This window comes from Ictidomys tridecemlineatus, chromosome 9, assembly GCF_052094955.1.
Source record: "Ictidomys tridecemlineatus isolate mIctTri1 chromosome 9, mIctTri1.hap1, whole genome shotgun sequence".
Classification (NCBI taxonomy): Eukaryota; Metazoa; Chordata; class Mammalia; order Rodentia; family Sciuridae; genus Ictidomys; species Ictidomys tridecemlineatus.
This window is the reverse complement of record NC_135485.1, coordinates 28750624-28772223: the sequence shown is the minus strand read 5'-3', so window position 1 is coordinate 28772223 and position 21600 is coordinate 28750624. Positions and strand designations below refer to the sequence as shown.

At 41.1% G+C, this 21600-nt stretch overlaps 1 protein-coding gene across 6 annotated transcripts in view; it reads right to left on the bottom strand.

Annotated features, from left to right (window-relative positions):
* Window positions 1–21600, bottom strand: part of Tbc1d1 (TBC1 domain family member 1) — a 214402-nt gene that overhangs the window by 27505 nt on the left and 165297 nt on the right. For all 6 annotated transcript variants that reach the window (XM_078021183.1, XM_078021180.1, XM_078021181.1 and 3 more), the window contains 3 exons: window positions 17014–17199; window positions 11501–11662; window positions 6565–6723 (listed from right to left, as the gene is read on the bottom strand). In XM_078021183.1, the coding sequence (XP_077877309.1) occupies window positions 6565–6723; window positions 11501–11662; window positions 17014–17199 (507 nt within the window). The remainder of the gene's footprint in view (window positions 1–6564; window positions 6724–11500; window positions 11663–17013; window positions 17200–21600) is intronic.

Sequence of the window (21600 nt, the reverse complement as noted above, 5' to 3'; positions counted from 1 at the left end):
TCTGTGGAGGTCAGCTGAACAGTCACAGTCTCAGTCTAATAAATTCCTGCACCAGCAGCTGCCTGCACTATTCCAGCATATGCTGTTATTTCTGATATCATTGAGATTACATCATGAAATCATATTTGGTTATTCAAATGTGCCCTGTAACCTCAGAGTGATATTACTAAAGGCGGGTTATAAAAGGTAAGTGAAATGGGGTGTGATTTCATTTCCTGTTAGAGGTCTGTACTCTTCCTGCTCCCCTCAGTTGTGCATGTGCTAACAACCAGTTCTTCCCGCCACCCTGCCAAAAGAAGCCCTCCTGTTAAGTATTTGCAGATTTCCATGGTGTCAAGACGCTACCACCACCAAAAGTTCTCTATAGGTTCAATGCAATGCCAATCAAAATCCCAATGGCATTTTTTGTAGAAATAAAGCAATCATGAAATTCATATGGAAAAATAAAAGACCCAGAATAGCAAAAGCAACTCTAAGCAGGAAGTGTGAATCAGGCAGCATAGCGATACCAGATTTCAAACTATACTACAGAGCAATAGTAACAAAAACAGCATGGTACTGGTACCAAAACAGGCGGGTGGACCAATGGTACAGAATAGAGGACACAGAAACCAATCCACAAAATTACAACTACCTTATATTCGATAAAGGGGCTAAAAGCATGCAATGGAGGAAGGATAGCATCTTCAACAAATGGTGCTGGGAAAACTGGAAATCCATATGCAACAAAATGAATCAAACCCTTTCTCTCGCCATGCACAAAAGTTAACTCAAAATGGATCAAGGAGCTAGATATCGAATCAGAGACTCTGCGTCTGATAGAAGAAAAAGTTGGCTCCGATCTACATCTTGTGGGGTCGGGCTCCAAATTCCATAATAGGACACCCATAGCACAAGAGTTAAAAACAAGAATCAACAAATGTGACTTACTCAAACTAAAATGTTTTTTCTCAGCAAAAGAAACAATAAGAGAGGTAAATAGGGAGTCTACATCCTGGGAACGAATCTTTACTCCTCACACTTCAGATAGAGCCCTAATATCCAGAGTATACAAAGAACTCAAAAAATTAAATAAGAAAACAAATAACCCAATCAACAAATGGGCCATGGACCTGAACAGACACTTCTCAGAGGAGAATATATGATCAATCAACAAGTACATGAAAAAATGCTCACCATCTCTAGCAGTCAGAGAAATGCAAATCAAAACTACCCTAAGATACCATCTCACTCCAGTAAGATTAGCAGCCATTATGAAGTCAAACAACAGCAAGTGCTGGCGAGGATGTGGGGAAAAGGGTACACTTGTACATTGCTGGTGGGACTGCAAATTGGTGCGGCCAATTTGGAAAGCAGTATGGAGATTCCTGGGAAAGCTGGGAATGGAACCACCGTTTGACCCAGCTATTGCCCTTCTCGGACTATTCCCTAAAGACCTTAAAAGAGCGTACTAAAGGGATACTGCTACATCGATGTTCATAGCAGCACAATTCACAATAGCTAGACTGTGGAACCAACTTAGATGCCCTTCAATAGATGAATGGATTAAAAAATGAGGCATTTATACACAATGGAGTATTACTCAGCACTAAAAAATGACAAAATCATGGAATTTGCAGGGAAATGGATGGCATTAAAGCAGATTATGCTAAGTGAAGCTAGCCAATCCCTAAAAAACAAATGCCAAATATCTTCTTTGATATAAGGAGAGCAACTAAAAACAGAGCAGGGAGGAAAAGCATGAGAATTCTCAAAGATTAATATTAAACAGGGACGAGAGGTGGGAGGGAAAGTGAGAGAAAAGGGAAATTGCATGGAAATGGAAGGAGACCCTCATTGTTATACAAAATTACATATAAGAGAATGTGAGGGGAAAGGGGAATAAAAAAACAAGGGAGAGAAATGAATTACAGTAGATGGGATAGAGAGAGAAGATGGGAGGGGAGGGGAGGGGGGATAGTAGGGGATAGGAAAGGTAGCAGAATACAACAGTCACTAGTATGGCAATATGTAAACGTGGATGTGTAACCGATGTGATTCTGCAGTCTGTATACGGGGTAAAAATGAGAGTTCATAACCCACTTAAATCAAATGTATGAAATATGAAGTCAGGGGTGGTGGAGTTGGGCACAGATGTACATAGGGCCCAGCACCAACAGTCACTGTGCTGTCAGATTGTTCTAGAAATAATCCAGTGTGCTTCTGGGTTTGGGGTGGGAGTGAGACTTGTTAAACCTCTCCTTGTTTAATCTCCCCACCATGCCATTGATGGGGATTCCAGATAGTTCTTGAGCACCTGGTGTGTTCTTGCCTTTAGGAAGCACACATTCCAGAGAGAGAAAGCAGTCATTAGGCAACTGATGATGAAATTATTTAAAAGTCTAAGGAATGATATAAAGGGTATTTTTTTTCTCGTTCAGTTCCTCTTTTCAGATTCTGCTCAGAGCCAAATGCAATAATTTAAGAGGATGTTAGGACCACAGATCCTCATCCAGGAAAGAATCCCGCAGATCATTTGCTTGTGGGTTTCTCTATCTTCTGCACAAGGCCCTGGGTTCAATCCCCAGCAACACACACACACACACACACACACACACACACACACACACACACACACACACAATCAAGTGGAAGTTAAAGCACGACAGGTCCTAGGCTGCAGTCTTGACCCAAGTATATCCTTGACACGTGTACCGTGTCACTCTGGCAGCGTGGGCAGCCTGAGTTCATCTGACTGGTGCAGGGTATCTAGAAGCCCATTCAAAATGCCACTTCTGGGCACAGAGATTCATCAGACCCTCACAGGCCCTACCCAGTGCACCACTCTACTGACCTATAACACACATTAATTAAACATTAATTAAGAAGTGATGTGGGAGATGAGTTCCCACCCTGCTCTCTGCCTTAGCAGGGATTCTATGTCTCTGGACTGTCAAGGGTTCTTCCATGTAAATCCCTCCTCTCATAGGAGAGGCCAGACAGCATCACCAGGTGGAGGTAGCTACCTGCTGAAGGCATTCCAGGAAGGGAGCAGAAAAAGTGAGCCTGAGAAGAGGCTCCAGGGAGTTGCTCAGTGTCACCTGCAGCCCCCAATGTGGGAATGATGGGAGTAGAAGCCCCAGCTAAGAATGCTTGGTGGTCCATGTCATCCACCCCGAACAGAGAGTCAGAGACTAGAGAGGAGAAAGGTCAGGGTCATCTGAATCCTGGACAATGGGTGTAGCTGGAACCAGGCATAAAGAGTGGAAAAGTTGGGGGCTGGGGATGTGGCTCAAGCGGTAGTGCGCTCACCTGGCATGCGTGTGGCCGGGGTTCGATCCTCAGCACCACATACCAACAAAGATGTTGTGTCTGCCGAGAACTAAAAAATAAATATTAAAAATTCTCTCTCTCTCTCTCTCTCCTCTCTCTCTCTTAAAAAAAAAAAAAAAAAAAGAGTGGGAAAGTTCTTGAGTGACCTGCCAAGTGTCACCTGCCAAGCCACTAGAGCAGTCATCTCCTCCTGGGTTCACATGTAGGGATGGAGGGGACAGAGAAGAAGCAACAGGTATCCCAGAAGGGGCAGGACATAGAAGCCACTGAGCAGCCTGTGGCTTGGGCATAGCACTCAATCCTCAGGGCCTCATTCATCTTCTCTAAAATGGAACTAACATGCCCAGTTCCATACAGTGCTGCATAAAGAAGAAACCTGACCAAGCATGAGGAAACACTTCACAAACTATGAAACACCACCTAACTATAAGGTCTATTATTCTTACTCTTTGGAGATGTAAATCTTAACAAAATTCTCCGTAAACTAAAAGCCAATTTCAGAAAGTAAAGCAAGAAGCAGGGGAAGAAAAAAAAAATCATTAAAAACCAAAGGGGAAAAAAATCAAGAGAGAGAAATGAATTACAGTAGATGGGGTAGGGAGGAAGATGGGAGGGGAGGGAAGGGGGGATAGTGGAGGATAGGAAGGGCAGCAGAATACAACAGACACTAGTATGGCAGTATGTAAAAACGTGGATGTGGAACCGATGTGAATCTGCAATCTGTATACGGGGTAAAAATGGGAGTTCATAATCTGCTTGAATCAAATGTATGAAATATGACATGTCAAGAGCTTTGTAATGTTTTGAACAACTAATAATAAAAAAAAGAATCAAAAAAAAAAAAACCACCAAAATACATCAAACCAACAAGTCCCTGTTCTGGCCAGCATAGGGATGCCACTTTAGAAATGCAGGACTAATTGACTTCACTCTGTACCACTGGCCTATATGGCCCCCAGGTGGCCATGGTGTAGGTGAAACAGGAAGTGCACACTCAGCATCTGACTGGGCACAACATGGTCTCAGTGAGAGGTAAGAGGAGTTCGCTGCTGGGTCTGGGCCAACATTCAGGCTTCTCAGAGTCAAGTGGGGGAGAGGAGCTGACCCTGGGAGGGTCCCTGGATAACTTCACAAAGTGAGATGGAAAATACATTGTGCTTCTTTTAGGACTCTGGGAGGGTGTCTGGGGGGTATTGAAAATGGAGGTCAAAACCAGGTCAGGTTTGGGTAAGAGGTGAGGAGAGGGGTCAGCACTGGAGGGCAGGGGATGATGTAGCTGGCCTCTGGGGCACAGAAGGTAGAGGTTAAAGATGGGAAAGGACAGAGGATATAGTGTAGCCAGGCTCTGCCAGCCTCAGCAGAGAGGCCACCTGGTCCGGTGTGGGAGGCCTGGCCGGAATGTGGCTCTGGGGCTGATCTGCACTGTCTCCTCCCTCACAGAAAAGTGATGACATCCGAGTGACACGAGGGGAAGGGAGATTCTGCCTGTGGAAGAGGAACAAAGAGGAAAATGCTCCCTCTTCCCGTCCACGAAGGAGTACAACGGGACGGGAGGAACTCTCTGTACTCCCTTTCAACTTCCCACCCTGAATTTATTTTTCACTTCATTTCACATGATAGGAACATGATGTCATTTTCTCTGTTAGTCATCATATTAGCAGCATGGCTACTGCCAACTCACAAAACTGCTATCCCTGGGGTCAGTGGGCCAAACGGGCTCTAGCCACCAAGGCTTGTCACAGCCTCCCAGCATCACAATCCACAGAGCTTCTGGGCTCAGGGGCCTTCAGGAGGTGGGCCTTACTGTACAACAGAGTCAACATGGATTTAGGTCCTGGCACCTCTGCTGAGGTGACTCTAACGTCTCTGTGCTTCAGGTTCCTCATTCCTCATAAGGATATATACAGGTCTAGTCTCAGTCACTAAGCATCTACAATGTGACAGGCACTATCCTAAGAGTGGAAGGTATGCTGGTGAAATAGCCAAGTCCAGACTACAGAGGGCTGTATCCTACGGGGGGGGGGGGGGGGCTGTCAGGTGGGACAGTCAAGAGCATGGGTTCTGACACCATACTGCTTCACAGAAAGTGGGCTGTGTCGTTTTGAACAAGTCGATTAACCTCTGTTTCAAATTTCTCAACAATATCTGTGACAGTGTTATGAGGACTAACTCAAGTAGATTACCCTTACACAACATTCAGCCCAAAGTACTGTTAAGTATTCTTCAAATAATAACACACTATGAATACCAAATGTGATAAGCTTCAAGGGAAAGAGCATGGGGTGGGGTGGAAGGGCTTGGCAGAAGCAGCTAGTCCAGGCTGCATGTGGAGAAGAGGCCACAGCCAGGGACAGTTTCTGAAAGATAACATTTAAGGTTAGAAAACTGACAGTCTTGCTATGGCCTGATCCCACATATTTTCTCTGCCTCTTGCCACCTCCATCAGGGTTGCTGGGCTATACGCATCCTCACGTTGACAGGGCCGCTGGGGAGACTGCGCAGGGGGCAATCAGGACAGGTCTTGGAAGCAGGGCTACGTGCTCTACTGGCAGCATGACAAGTTCCTATTCTGGAGCCTGTTCCCCACCAGAGAAGACCGGGCCCTTATAAAGGGCAGCAGGCAAGAGGACACAGGGCCACTGCAACCCCTGCAGGGCTCCAGACAGTCAGAGAGTCCTTTGTACACACCATGAAGTCCCAGTTCAGCCATGTCTCCATTACAGCAACTACACATATATCTGATACATTGTTTCTATCTTCATGTTTTTAAAACTGGTCAAGAGATAAGGTGTCAACCCATTTTCAAAATAAAATCATCCCAAATGCAGACATCATGCACACACACACTCTAGGCTTCCTACAATTTTTCCAAATGAATGAGCAGTAAAGACGAGGGAGCAGCTCCTGTAATTAAACCAAGTCTGTATGTTTCCCAGGATGTTCCTTCAGCTGACTATAAAACGTCCTATCGATACCTGAATTACCGAGTAAACTACAGTTATGACCTAATGAATGGCCTTAATGAATACCCCCACCAAGCAGAAGGAGCGAGCTGCCAGTAAAAACAGAGATTTTTATATACTTGAAGAGGACATTTGTGATTACTCTAGGGCTTTTTAAATTAAAAGTCTCAGTCGTAAATTTTGATTGCTCAACCTAAAGGCAGATCACTAAATAACTTGAACAGTCTCTTCAGATTTTTCAAGGGAGGGAGCCATCCATTTCCATCTGCAGTCGATAGTTCAGACTCACCGAGGTCAATAAGAATGGCGTGCTGCTGGGAGGTTAGCTGCTTTAGGAGCTCTTTGTAGGGCACATCCTTTGGCTGCTGTTTACTGGGAAACGGATGTTTAAGGTGGAACTGCTCTGCTAGAAATTTCCAGATTTCACCCCGGTGATGACGAGGCACACCTTTGGGGGAAGGCAGAAAGTATAAAGGCACAATTTATGAACAGAACACAAGTTAACAATAAAAATGAGCTGTGTTTCATTTCACTGAACCAACTTCTTTCTGCATTATGAATTCTCAGCCCAGCAAGGGGAGGAAAACAACCCCAAATTTGTTCCCTGCTTCCTTTCCAACAAACCCCCCATTCTCCCCTCACTTCCCCAGCCCTGTCCCTGGTTCTTTTCACCTTTCTGTTTTTTGTTTTTTTTTGGGGGGGGGCGGGGTGGTGCTGGGAATTGAACCTAGGGTGCTTAACCAGTAAGCCATAACTCCTTTCTATTTTTTATCTTGAGATAGGGTCTCACTAAGTTGCTGAGGCTAGCTTTGAACTTGTGATGCTCCTGCCTCAGCTCTCAAGCTGTTGGATAGGCCAACTCACTTTGCTCCTTTCACCTTTCTAAGACGTTCTATGCTGGGACTGTTAGACACTGCGAGGGATTAAACCAGTGAATATGACACAAGCCCCAACCTGATGCCAATTAATAATGTTAGGGTTATTATTAGGCAAGCATGACAAAATACAGAACGAACTGTGATCACATTAAAGGGACAGAACCCAAGTGAGGCAGAGCTCAGATGAAGGACAGCTGGCTCACTGCTACCAGAGCATTGCAGGTTTCACGGAATCCATCACTTAATAAGCCAAACCTTAAGAATGAAGAAAAAGGATGAAAAACAAATGAGAGAGGGATTCTTAAGGGTTTTGAGTTGCTGCAGGCACCTTTTGGAAATGCTTCAAGTGTAGTACTTTGTTTCTTCTTTTACATCTATGAATTGTTTTAAAAAAATTGGCTTTTGGGAGAAACATAGGTCCCAATTAACTGACTACATCCCATGCCTTCTCTAATGTTTATCCCAGCATTAATCTAATGATTCTGTGCAGTAAATTGAATGATTCCTCCCCAAAAACGTGTATGTCCACTTCCTAATCCTTGGAGCCTATTTTTTTTCTTATGTGGGAAAAGGGTCTTTGCAGATTTAATTAAATAAGGATCCTGGATTGAGGAGATCACTCTGGATCATCCAGGTGGGCCCTAAATCCAGTGACAAGAATTGGTATAACACACAGAGGAGAAGATGGAGGAGGAGGGAGCCAGCGTGACTGTGGAAGAGGCAGAGGATGTGGACACACTCAGGAAGCTGGCAGCCAGCAGCAGCGGGAAGGGGCTGAGTGCAGTCCCACTGACACCTTGACTTTGGACCTCCAGAACTGTGAAGAAAAATTTCCGTTGTTTTAGGCAGCAAAGTTGTAATAATTTGTTACATAGAACTAGGAAAATCTGATATCTGCTATTTAATGTGGTGCCATTTCTTCCCTAACCATTCAGTCTTGGATAAAACACACACCACTCTAACTTCAGACTCAGACTAGAAGCAAACATGAGCAGGAAAACAGCCAGCATGGTAAGTGATTTATAGTGGGGCTTTCTTTAGAGAACATTCTCAGGCAAAATGGAAAATATTCCCAAGTTATGAGATGTCCTCTTATAGTAATTTCCTCTTATTACTAAATCATTCCCATTATCTTATCAGAAATTTGTTTTTTTGGAGGAAGAGAATACTGGCTGTGTCACTAGGGAGTACCAGATATGCTGGGATTCAAGAGTTAGTTTAGATTCTCTGATTTATCAATGCAAAGGGTCATGCAAATTGGACCCAACATTTTTGCTAAGAATGGCCTGGAGTACCCTCTGAGCTCAGTTGTGCTTTTCTCCTAACTCAATAGAGAGACCTGGTAGTGGAGCTCTCCAGGGCCTATAGGCAGGGTTTTTGGTGGGCAGGAGGCCATTCCTCCACATTTCATGTAAATAACTTTTTATTTTTGAATTGTATCATATGCTCACTGGGATAGGGGGAAGGATGAAAATGCAGAAGATATAAAAAAGAAAGTGAAAAATCACTCACAACTAGAGTGAACATATAATTTACCATCCAAAACAGGAACTTCTTAAAGTGAAGGAGGAAGGCTACTGATTCTAAGACAAGAGCTGGAAACCAGGACTGTGCTGGTGAAGGGGGGGGGGGTCACCCTGCCTATAACCCAGATATCTGCAAACACAAGGACGCTTCTCCATGTAAATATTAACTGCACAAGACCACACTGTACTATATATTTTTTTTCTCACTGAACAACCTGTCCCAAACATATTTTATGTCAGTAAATAGACATCTACTCTATCATTTTCAAGGAGTATGACATAGAATGGTCATGACTGGACTCTTCTGGGTCTAGCTATTAAACAGTGTCACAATATCATAATAAGCATGCTTGCATACAGTAGTTTTTTGACTGACTGATTTCTAGAATAAGTTTTTCTAAATGGCACTGCTGGGTCAAAGCTACACAGAGTTTGCATCTGGTTGATATTTCTAATTACTCAGGTGGCCAATTTGCAATTCCATTCCTAGGAAAATATGTTCCAGCTTTTTAAGGTTTATATTTAGAAATATTTAGAGAAATCATTCTGGCCCAAACTAAATTCTGAATTACCTGAAATTCCACAGAATTATTTTCTATTCTCCCTTGCTAGCTCCTCAATCCTGCCACTTCCATCTAATCTCAACTTAGGAAAATTTTATGAATTTCTTTATTTCTGTCACATGGCTACATTTGGTTCTACTGAGTTCAAATGGACCTAGTCCTGAGTGGCCAGCTATTGGAAATAAGGGTTGCACCCAGGGATTTATACCTATGTTTCTATGTACTCTATGTATGTATTTTTTAAAATTTATCTTATAAAATAATTTATTGTTTTTTTTAATAAAATAAAAATTTTATTTATTTTTATTTTTAAATTAAATTCCACAGATGGACAGTGGTCATTTGTTTGGAATCGTTCAGTTTTAATATGTTGAAGCTGACTGATTGATGAAGTCCCTGAAACCATAAGAAGGATGGCTCTTAAATCAGAGCAATGTGATGAAGTCAGGGTCATCACATTGAGGTGTGAGCTTCAGCTCATCTTGGAATGTACACTGTCCAGCATCCCTGCCAGACTTCACCAATCAGGGCCCAGGTTCCTAGAGTGTTTCTCTTGGTCTCTTTCTAAAACACACAATGAGAAACCAATGCCCAGGTGCTGAGAAACTCCAACATCTGAACAGCTGCCACGAAACACACAAGGCCTTCTGCAGAAGCAATACCACCAAGAACAGAAGTGTTCTTTCCTCCTCTTTTGAAACAGCTGTTGGGGGCCACCTGGTGTAACCAGGTGGAGGTGTATACCTTCAACAACCATGACAGTTACAAATGTAAGAACTATAAGACAGCCCTAAGGTCCTCTGCTTGGTCCAAACCTCTCGTGCTACCAGGGAGGAGGCAGGATCCCAGAAAGGTAAGGACACCTGCCAAAGGTCAAAATGGAAGCTTCCACCAATCCAGACCCTAAGTCCTCACCTGTGCACACATTCCTGGCTTCTGAGAACAGTATAGCCAAGGCAGTGTGGGTGTCAGAACCCTAGGAGCCCACAAAGTGACCATTCTGTGGATGTTGAGCCATCATTATCAGCTGTTCTAAACCTAAGGGTCCTTATCCATGGTAAGGAGAAAGTGGCAACCAACAATAACTACACAGGATCACTAAACAGATGCTGTCAAAATTCAGTGGAAGGTTTTAAAATGCCTAAAAGACAATGGTTCAAAAACTGCTTTGTTCCACTCTCTTAGTAATGAACAAATATATGTAACGTGCTTCCCCTGCATGAAGATAAAGTCAGAAAAAACCACAGGCATACATAAGTATAGATACATACATAGAGTACATAGAAACATAGGTATAAATGCCTGTGTGCAACCCTTATTCCCAACATCTGGCCACTCAGGACTAGGTCCATTTGAACTCAGTAGAACCAGATGTAGACAGTACTCAGAAGGCTTCCACTCTGGCCAGCATATGCCTTTGTAAAAGAAATAATTTCACTTGAATGCAAACACTTACTGAAAGTAAGCTCAAAAATGATACTTCTCAAACCATCTTTGAAAGATCAGTTTTTTAGTTTAAAAATTTTCTAATCCATTGCAGACTGATGTTTCTATTACACAGTAAAAATGGATTAGTAGAAGACAAAACAAGAGAAACAAAATAACAAAATGTATGTCTACATTTTTAATGAGGGTCACTGTGTTAAATTGCTGGAAACATTTCCAAATGCTTAACATCAAGTTCTGTACTTACCTCTTCATGGACCAGTAAGAGGTCAGACTGACAGATCACACTGAGACACTAGACCATACAGCTACTCTCCGAGGCCTTATGGGATAGCAGAAACATGCTATGCATTCCATGGGTGTTTCAATGGGTCTCAGAGAGTTTAAGGCTTTGCCTAAGATCACACTGCATAGTGGAAGGACTGGGATCCAACTCTAGAGTCACCTAAAGTAGTGAGGTCTGTGTACTATACACTGTGGTCTCCCTAGAGTACTTAAGGAGTACCACACAATTAGTTCTTAGTGTACCATTTAACTCAGAGTATTTCATTAGATCATTATGCAATTTATAGGCAAGTAAACCCCTGGATTTTTCTCCAATGTCTTCATGCTTTCTGGGAATAATTAATTTAAGAAGTTATGAAAGATAATGAAACTCACATCAATTAAGATATCAAGAAATAGAGTAGGTAACAATGTGATAAAAAGAAAACAGATGGCCATTAACATTGGACTTGAACATGTCTTTATTCCACACTTCTCCCAGTCATCAGCAAGGGTGAGGCCGGCTAGCCGATTCCACATAAGCTTACCTTGTCCAACTGCCGAGTGCATTTTTTCCATATCAAACTTAATTTTTGATCTTCCTGGAGTGCTAAGCATCTTTTCCCACACTGTAGTTACTTCTTTAAGACAAGGAGTGATTTCTTCATAATCGAGCTTCAGGCGCTTGTTCAGCAAGTCATTCTCAGAGGCTGGAAGCAACCAGGTGAGAGCAGGTTAGTGGACACCACAGCTATAGACAACATACCCACATGGCCGCTGCTCTCAGCTACCAAGAGATGAACCAGAAACAGCTGCTGAATAGGTTAAGGATAAATCACCCATCTTCCTTGTCCTGGAAACACTAAAACGCAGGAAGTACCTTTGATTTCTCTTATCCTTTTACTCCCAGTGTGTCCTGTTGGTCCTATTGTAAGATAAATTCCACCTCTCTTCAATTCTTTTCATTTTCACAGCTACTATGAAATTATAAACATGTCAAAAGCAAGAGCTATGTGTTCAAATTCCCAGTGTGTGGCATGGTTAGAATGCAACCTCTTTTTTTCATCTACACAGGGAGGAGATCTCTAAGGGTAGTTCCTCCTTATTCAGAGCCAAGCCTCTATTACCTAGCATTTATGGTTGTCTTATTTCTGTTTCTTGAAGTTAACCAGAATTCCACTCCTGTAATCCAACACTTCCTCATGTACATGAAGAGAACTGTTGTGCTCCACCAAACCCATCCAGTCTAAAACTGTAGTAAGAAGAATTAGACCTAAATTACCAAATTGGAAGGGGAGAATCAATAAAGGAAAACTTCTGACAATTAAATTGATTCTCCAGTCCGATCTCTCATTTCAGGGGGTAGAAACTGAAGGTCATAAGATTAAATGATTTGCCCAGGGTTGTTCACCAGCTCCAGGAGCTGACTGCTTTCAGGCCAGGTCTGCCTGTCCTCTTAACTTGAAGGACCTTTCATCTACCATCTTTATTTGGTCCTTTTATTTTGAAAAATATTTTTTCTAGGCCCTATTAAATTTACATCTCTGAAATTTAAACTTTAAAAAAAATGTAAACCTTAAGTTGTTTTAGGTATGAGAAAACACAATATATTCACTAGAGATCAACTAACTTGCAGCAAAATCAGGTTCAGGACTCATTGTGCTGAACAGAGACTGGTTTGCACTGGTGTCTCAGTGTTGGCCCAGATTCTTTGGAAGTAAATTCTGCCACCACATCTGGTTACCCTAACATAGCCCAGCACACTAAGCAATAAACTTGCTCTGAAGTCCACAGAACCTCACACAGCCAGAGAGAGCTGGCCTGAGGACTAAACTGCAAAGGCTAATTCTGGGTATCTTGCTGTTGTCCCAAGTCCCATCCTTTGTTGCAGAATCCTAACATATCTGGAGAGCCATGATTAAATGAAATCAAATGCAATCCTGCATGAGTTGTCTAAACATCTGTTACCATATAACATGGATACAGAAACTAAAACTTGGACTTTTGTGACTAAAGGTCAGGTCTGGTGAAGGCCCACCATGCTGTCCCATCCTCCATTCTGCTCTTGATCAACTGCTTTCACAGGCAACACCTTCTAGCCAACTGCTACAATCTCTTGAAAACTTTGAAGCAGAAAGCTAAGTGGCTCAGTAATTATATAACCTCCACTCTTACAGAGATTTTAGGAGAACTACACTAAGGATTTAATTCATTTTTCACAACAAATATGTATCATTTAGGGAAAAAGCTTTTGTAAATCAAAATACCTTTACCTGCAACTGGAAATTTAATATTATCACATCATATGGAGATGCAATAATGATTAACATTTAATCTTAATTAAGCATAAAATGCAGCTATATGAATTAATCTGACAAACAACAACATGCTGATCCCAAATCATGGTTACACTAAAGTACATTCTGCTGTCCTGCATTAGGATGTTCATGTCTGTATTTAAAAATAGGTGGTGGTAGTGGTGGTGGGGTGCCAGGTGAAATGGTTCATGCCTATAATCCCAGGTACTCTGATGGCTGAGTGCAGAAGATCACAAGTTCAAGGCCAGCCTGGGCAACTTAGCAAGGCCCTGTCACAAAATAAAAAGGGAAAGGATGTAGTTCAGTAGTTTCCCACTTGCCTAGCATGTGGGAAACCATGGGCTCCATCCACAGCCTTGCACAAACAAAAACCTTGCAGAGAGATTCAATGGAAGACTGCTAGCTTGAGAAAGGTGATGCATTTTAGTCCTAACACCACCACAAATTAGCTGTGTAACTTTGAGGAAATGACAAGTTTAGCTGCCAAGAGCCTACAAGGGTGTGAGGTAGATTTCAGTGATGTGGTTTGATCCCTTCCAGGATGCAATGCCTCCAGAAGCAATAGACATTTGATCTCTGCAGTCAAAAGTCAGGAAACAGGCTTAACCAGAGGAGCAACTTTCTCATGCATACCCTTTTAATTTCTTATCCAAACAGCATCCAAGTCAGCTTGAACCCTTGATCAATTTCAAGAGATGCAATTTAACCTTCTTTTAAGAAGCAAATGAAGAAAATAATATCATCACAGAATGATGGTCTCTCCAGTACATAGTACACTCTCCAACTGGTTGTTAAATCTTGCTCCTGTGTGTAATGGAATAATAGCTCTAGCTGGGGGCTGGGGCTGTGGCTCAAGCGGTAGCGCGCTCGCCTGGCATGCGTGTGGCCCGGGTTCGATCCTCAGCACCGCATACCAACAAAGATGTTGTGTACACCGAGAACTAAACAATAAATATTAAAAAATTCTCTCTCTCTCTCGCTCTCCTCTTTCACTCTCTCTTTAAAAAAAAAAAAAAATAGCTCTAGCTGCACTCCCAAATGACCCCACAAAAAACTCATTAATATTTTCCAGCAATCAGTCTGTTATTGCTGATTATTTTTCTTAGAAATACAGGGACTGTAGAGAATAATATAGCAAGTTGATCTATATTCAGCAAGTTGATCATGATTTGACCACAAAGATAAACATATGTCAAACAATAATAGAGCTACAAAGAAAAACAAATTCAAGTAATAAAAATAAAAGGCCATAAGAACTAAACACTGTCAAAAAGCCCGATGGAACAAGGAAGCAGTAGAAAGATGCTGGCAAGGGCCAATGACTTATGCAACACCTGGCAAGATGTTCCAGGTAACCCAGCAAATGCCCACCTGCTCTTCCTAGTCTGCTCAGTCATCACTGGCACAGCAGCACACACTCTGCTCTTGTGAGGTGCTGATCTCACCTCATCACTTACAGTCACAATTTCTCCTAATGTTCTAAAGAAGTCATCCAGCATCTTTCCCCTTCTGTAGCTCTGCCCTGATTTTACATGACTGTCATTTGCAAGAAGGTTGGCCAACAGACCGTTAAGCATCCTGACCACATGGGGAATGTAACTGCCTTTTTTTTTTTAGGGGATGGGGGTACTGGGGATTGAATTCAAGGGCACTCAACTGCTGAGCCACATCCCCAGCCCTATTTTGTATTTTATTTAGAGACAGGGTCTCACTGAGTTGCTTAGTGCCTTGCTTTTGCTGAGGCTGGCTTTGAACTTGAGATCCTCTTGTCTCAGGCTCCAAAAAGCCCAATATAAACATAATAAAAAATGCTGTGCTCCAAAGCTTTCACTTAACTAATGACATACTTAGTAGCGCCGTGTCCATCTCTTTAGATGTGGGGTCCTCCAAAAGCTCACGTGTGAGATAATGAAAGGCGGCTTGGAGGAGAAATGATTGGGTTATAACCTTAACCTAATCAGCGTATTTTCTCTGCTGGGATTAACTGAGTGGTAAGTGAAGGCAGGTGGGGTGTGGCTGAAGAAGGTGGGGCTTTGGGGCATGGCTGTAGGGTATATATTTGTATCTGGCAAGTGGAGACTTCTCTCTCTCTCTCTGCTTCCTGATCATCAGTGAGCTGCTTCCCTCTGCTATACTCTTCTGCCACGATAAATTAGCTGAATATGGACTGAGACCTCTGAAACCATGAGTCCTTAAATAAACTTTTCCTCCTCTACAGTTGTTCTGGTCAGGTCTTTCAGTCACAGCAGCTAAAAAGCTGAGACATTTATCAATTGTTTTTTTAGATACCTGCTTATAGAATTACCTTCAAGAACACACAGAAAATGGTAGAAAAATAAAGTTGGAAAAAAACTCAGCACTCACCTACACTACACTGCCCTCCCTGTGCCAATGCCTTCCACAGCTTCTTGATGGGATGACTCATCTCTCTCAACTTCAATACTGCACACTAGAGAGCTGGTTTCACTTGAAAGCAGCTATTTGAATCATTGGATTATTTCATATCAAAGGGTCTTATTATTTTATATTTCTCTTATTCTTTTTGGTCAAAATGATATGCCTATCTTAACTCTTCATCTGTTATATTTCACCAATCTGTACAGTTCTCAACCATAGAAACTGTGCTGCAAGTGCACAGTGTTGTAACTCAAAAATATTTTCTGGATATGCTCACTTCCTATGCATCATTCATGACACCAATTGCGAAGAGGAGCAGAGGTTTCTATACAACTGGAACTCATATGAGATACAACGCATTCATGAGGAGTTTTATAATAGATTTGGTATCAAAATGACTTTTAGCTCTATTCAAACACCAAGGTCAAGATTAGGGGCTGGGGTTATAGTTCAGTGGCAGAGAGTTTGGCTTGCAGATGTGAGGCACTGGGTTCGATCTTCAGCACCACATAAAAATAAGTAAAATAAATAAAGATGTTGTGTCTGTTCATCTTTTAAAAAAGATCTTTAAAAAAAAAGATAAAAAGACAAAAATCTGCAATCCAGGGTAATGCTCAATGGAACGTACTCTCCTTCTAAGACTCCTTCAGGCAATGGTAACATGATAGAACCCCTGCTACTGTTTCCCTTTGAAATTTATGTTCAGACTTCCTAAAATCTTCATTAATTTACATCCAGCTCTCTTTCCACAAGCCATGTACACTTAGCTTCTCAAGCTATTCAGAAAATGGTATTTATTGGTTTAAGCATCAGTGTAGAAACAGAAAATGAACAAAATCTTAACTTTCATATCTTTGTCCTATTTTGATACTATTGGTATCAGCACAGACAAGGCTCGGCTCATGTTTTTTCAAGTTACTTGCAACTCAGTAAAAAAGGCACAGAGTAAGGTTACAAACTTTAAGGACTTCCATAGAATCAGTCTATACATAACACCCAGGTAGAGACCCTGGCTGAGGATAAAGTAGGAAGACAGAGGAAAACAAAACAAAATATACCTTTCAGAGGTTTGAGCTTAAACTGCAACTTGTATCTTAGAAGTTCTAGACACTATGCTAATAATGACCACCTAGGAACAATTAATATAGTTGGGGGACTACTTTAAATCTCTAGAAGGTAAACAGTGTTGACATTACTTTGAAAAAGTAAACATATGATTGAAATGCATGTTAAATTATTTTTTTTTTGTTTTTTTAAGAATACATGCTTATGACTGATGTGATTCGCTTTAGTACACAATGAATTAAGATCATCAGGCCTGTTCAATTTCAATATGGCAAACCAACCTTGTAGCTTCTGATTTTCCTTCTCCATTCTGAGAAGCAGTATCTGTTGCAGAATAGCCTTTTTCCACAGCTCACGAAGCTCCCGTGATGTCTTCTTCTTTTCCTCTGGTACAGGGCCAAAGGGTCCATCTTCACATACTGGTTCTAAAGGAGACCGTGGGGGAAGCTCTCCCAGCTCTGAATAATCTGGGGAGGAAAGAAGACATACCAGAATGGCAATTTTTTAGCAACAACAAAAAATTTATGTGTATTCAAACATAGTGCCCAATCAGCAAATTCTTCTCACTTACATAAAACATAACGACATCACCAAATTTAAAATTTATGTAAGTCTGAGCAAAAACATGAAACACTGACATATCAAAATGTAAGCAAAAGCTACTGTAGTTTAAACATAAGTTTTAAGGTGTAATATTATATTCTAAAGAAGTTATTGAATAACAGCACTACTGATAATAACAGCAAATATTCTTATGGTGGTTACTTTATACCATGCTCTAAGGACTGTATGTATAATCATTTAACACAATCACCCTAAGACACAAGCATTCTATACAGTTTTTTTTTTTTTTTTTTTTTTTTTTAAAAGCAAACTAAGGCACAGGGAATTAAGTAACTTGCTTAGTTATCACAAACCCAGAAAGTAGCAAACCCTAGATTGGAATCCAAGCATCCTGGCTTCCATATGAAATCACACTGTGTTATATGACTATGTATTCTGAATGAACATGAAAACATGTTTAATAGTCAACAAAAACAGTGACCATTCACGGATCATCTAGGCTGGGTATTGTGCCAGGCATTTTCACACAGACTCATTTAATCCTGATGACAAATCCAGAAAGCAGTATTAGCCTAACAAGGAAACTAAGGTCAGAAAGGCCAAGTAACTTACTCAAGTTTATATAAGGAATAAACAGGTGGACAGGATTCCATCCCATATCTGCTTAGCTCAGAGCCTATCTGCTTCTTAGATATTCCTCCCTCTCAATGTTTCCCTGTATTGTGGGTTTTTAAATGTCCATATATTAGTTTAAATCTATTTACCTTTTATAAATCTGTACCTTTCTCACCTGTAGAAAATACACTGCTGGCACACACACTGTTGTCATAACTCACAAATACCACATAGATATGTACAGAGAATGTCCCACCCTCTCACTGTGACCCTAGCCATGAAGACCAGCGGAGGTTCCTGTATAACTGGATCTCACAGGACTTAATATGCTGTGTAAACTGAATCTTTGCAAATAAAACCATGGTCACAACACACACCATGAAAAACCTTCACAGGCAGCCTGAGCCTCTCAACCACCCATAACACAAACCTACAAGCTCTTCTAGTTAATAGCTCCAATACCATTCCACATCGTAATTTCTATAATAGTCATCAACATTGACTGCTATCCTTATCTAAAGTTGGACTTGTTTTCCTCAATGAAATCTAGGAGATCAAACAAGAGTACAAAATGTTTAATTTCTTAAAGTAACCTGACCATCTTAACTCCTCTTAATACTACTGGATTAAAAAATATGAACACTAAATAAGAATGATCTCTGTAAGCAGTCAAATGTGCAGCTCTAGATTAAAGAGCGTCATACATTCCTATTTCATTATGATCTTTTTAAATAAAAATTCTACTTCCTTTAGAAATAACTAGAAAGTTTATCCCATTATAAGAGAAAGGATGTTTGTGTGTAATATTCAACGAAAAAGTGCAAATCAAAATTATCTATATAGTATTGCTATGGTTTGGGTATAACTTCCCAAAGACCTATACATAAAGGCTTGGTCTCCAGGACAGTGGTATTAAAGGTTCATGGACATTTAAGAGGTAAGACCTATGGAGACCCCCTGAGGTCACTGGGGCTGTGCCCTCCAAAGAGAATTTTAGATCCTGATCTCTGCCCTCTCTTTGCTTCCTGGCTCAAGATGTGATCTCTCACCCTACCTAAGCATACTCCTGCCACTGGTATCCAGTGCCCTGAATAGAGGTCCAAACCAATGAGGTTCTAGCCCACAATGGGCTTGAACCTCCCAAACTATGAGTTAAATAAACCATTTACCTTCATTAAGTTGGGGGTATTTTCTTGCTGATTAATACAAGTATCATCTCTTCTATAAATAATGTGAAAGGCAGCACAGTTTAGTGATTAACAGGGGAGGCTCTGGAGCCAGGCTAACTGAATATTCATCAAGACTCTGCCATTTGTTGACTGTGTGATATTTAGCAAGCTACTTAACCTCTCTAAGATGCCTCAACTTCCTGACCTGTGAAGTGGAAAGAACAGTCAAATGTCTCAGAGCAGCAATAAAGCGACTGAATTAATACATAAGTTACAAAACACCTAGAACAGAGTCCAACACACAGCAAGAATGCAATAAATATTAGCTGTTATGATTGTCTTACATATTAAGGGCACAGAAAAAATGAAGAAAAGAAATGCACTGAAATTTTACCTACTTAATTATAAAAATATTGAAAAGAAAGGTAGCTAGAATTTTCCTTCCTTGAACAATGGTTTGCTCATCACTGAGCGTAGCAGCTGAGCACTGAGTACCAGCAGGTGATACATAAATAAGTACTGCATGAAGGAAGAGGTAAACAGGTCCTGGTTTTTGGCATGCTGTTATTATTTCCTGAATTTTCTGAATGTGTAACAATAGACACTTTTATACTTAAAGGAAAATAGTGAAAATCTATTTTGATTAAAATAAGTTGAAAAAGTGTCCTCCTGCATAATACTTAAAAACAAATTATACCCCTGCCAATACATACTTCAGATTAGTCATTACTGAACATGTTTAAATTAATTGTTATTTAAAAGGAACTCTGTCAGTACTCTTATTCTGCAGCTTGAAGTCTTTTCCTTTCTTTTTTCTTTCCTCTCTTAACATCTCTGCTACACGTGCATTATGATTAAAGTTCTACTTTCTCTCATACAGGAAGCAGTTACACTACCACTGACTTGCAAAGGACTGTTTCAAAAAAGGAACTTGTGACAAGTCCTGCCTGATGGGGGCAGGTAGCAAGGCAGCAGACAGCAGCACCAGGTTGGGCTTTAATGCAAGTGCAGGAGCACGGGGGCCTGTGCACATTAACAGAGGGGGTGCCCCACTGACCATCAGGTGCAGCCAACCAGGAAATCCTCTTCCCTTTTCAACCCTATTGATGAACAAGGGTTCTCTTCATCAGCCCTCCTTCCTCTAGTTCCATCCTTCCTGTTTACTTTCTCCTCCTGAGTGTCAATCATTAGCTACAGTTTGTTGAGAGAGAAGTCCTTGACACAAATAAGCTTATCTGATTCTCATGAAATAGGTGACATTATTATCCCCATTTCGCAGCCCAAATAACTAAGAGAGTTTGTAATTGAGTCAAGTCATATGGCAAGTAAGAGCAGAGCCATGATTTGAAGCAAGGTATATTTTCCTGCAAAATTAGAAGTACTTAGTCTTGCTTCTCTAACTTTGACATGCACAAGCATTACACAGGGGATCTTTCTAAAATCAGACTCTGATTGAGTCTGACTGAGGGGAGGCCAGGAGTCTGCATTCTATCAGGCTTCAGGTGATGCAGCTTCTGCTGGCTGCGGAAGCACATGCTGAACAATAGGGTTCCACGTTGCACTTCTCTTTGGCCCTTGTACAACCCCATGGGCTTACCACCACATTGAGGAAGCTCTTCCTTCCATCCCTGTTATCACTGACAGCATAGTTCAAATACTGCTGCTGGAAACTGTCTGAATTTAGGCCTTTCACACGTGACAAGAATTTGTCCCAAACTTGGTCAGAGTATCAAAGCCAGAGATAGAACACAAAGAAATTATTATCAGTATTAATTTCACCCCTTGGATCCGTGGATAAACCAAATAAAAGTTGATACTTTGTAAAGGTCAGAAAATAAACCTAATAGTTTATAGCAGGGTTTTCAACCTCAGCACTAGTGACATTTTTGGCTGGATAATCCTTTGTCACAAGGGATGGTTTTGTGCACTGCAGAATGTTTTGGAGCATCCCTGTGCAATACCCATAAGACGATGATGGTAGTGTCAAGCCATCCAGTAATGACAATTTTTTAAGAATGCCTTCAGATATCACTAGATGGGCAGAAGGAGGAACAAAATCACCCCATGAGAATCCCCGATTCAAAGAGAAAACAAACTCACTTTTCTCTACCCAACCCTAGGAAGAGATTAAAAATATATCCTCTTCACCCAAATGTATTTAATGTGGTAAAATTACTAATTTTTTAAGAGTTTATAATTAAGAACGAACTTTTAAAATATCTTTTGTTCATGTTAAGAATAGAATAGTTATGGGGCTGGGGTTGTGGCTCAGTGGTAGAGTGCTCGCCTAGCATGCATGGCCTCAGAACTACATAAATGTAAAATAAAGATATTGTGTCCACCTAAAACTAAAAAATAAATATTTAAAAAAGAATAGACTAATTACAAAGTAGTTTGGTAATTTGTAAGCGGGGATAATTAACATATTTGTTTGTTCTAAATTTGGCCTGGCTCAATCAGGCCAAGTGGGCTGTTTTCTTATCAATGCAACAGGATCCAGATTTGGGACAAGGTAGTAGT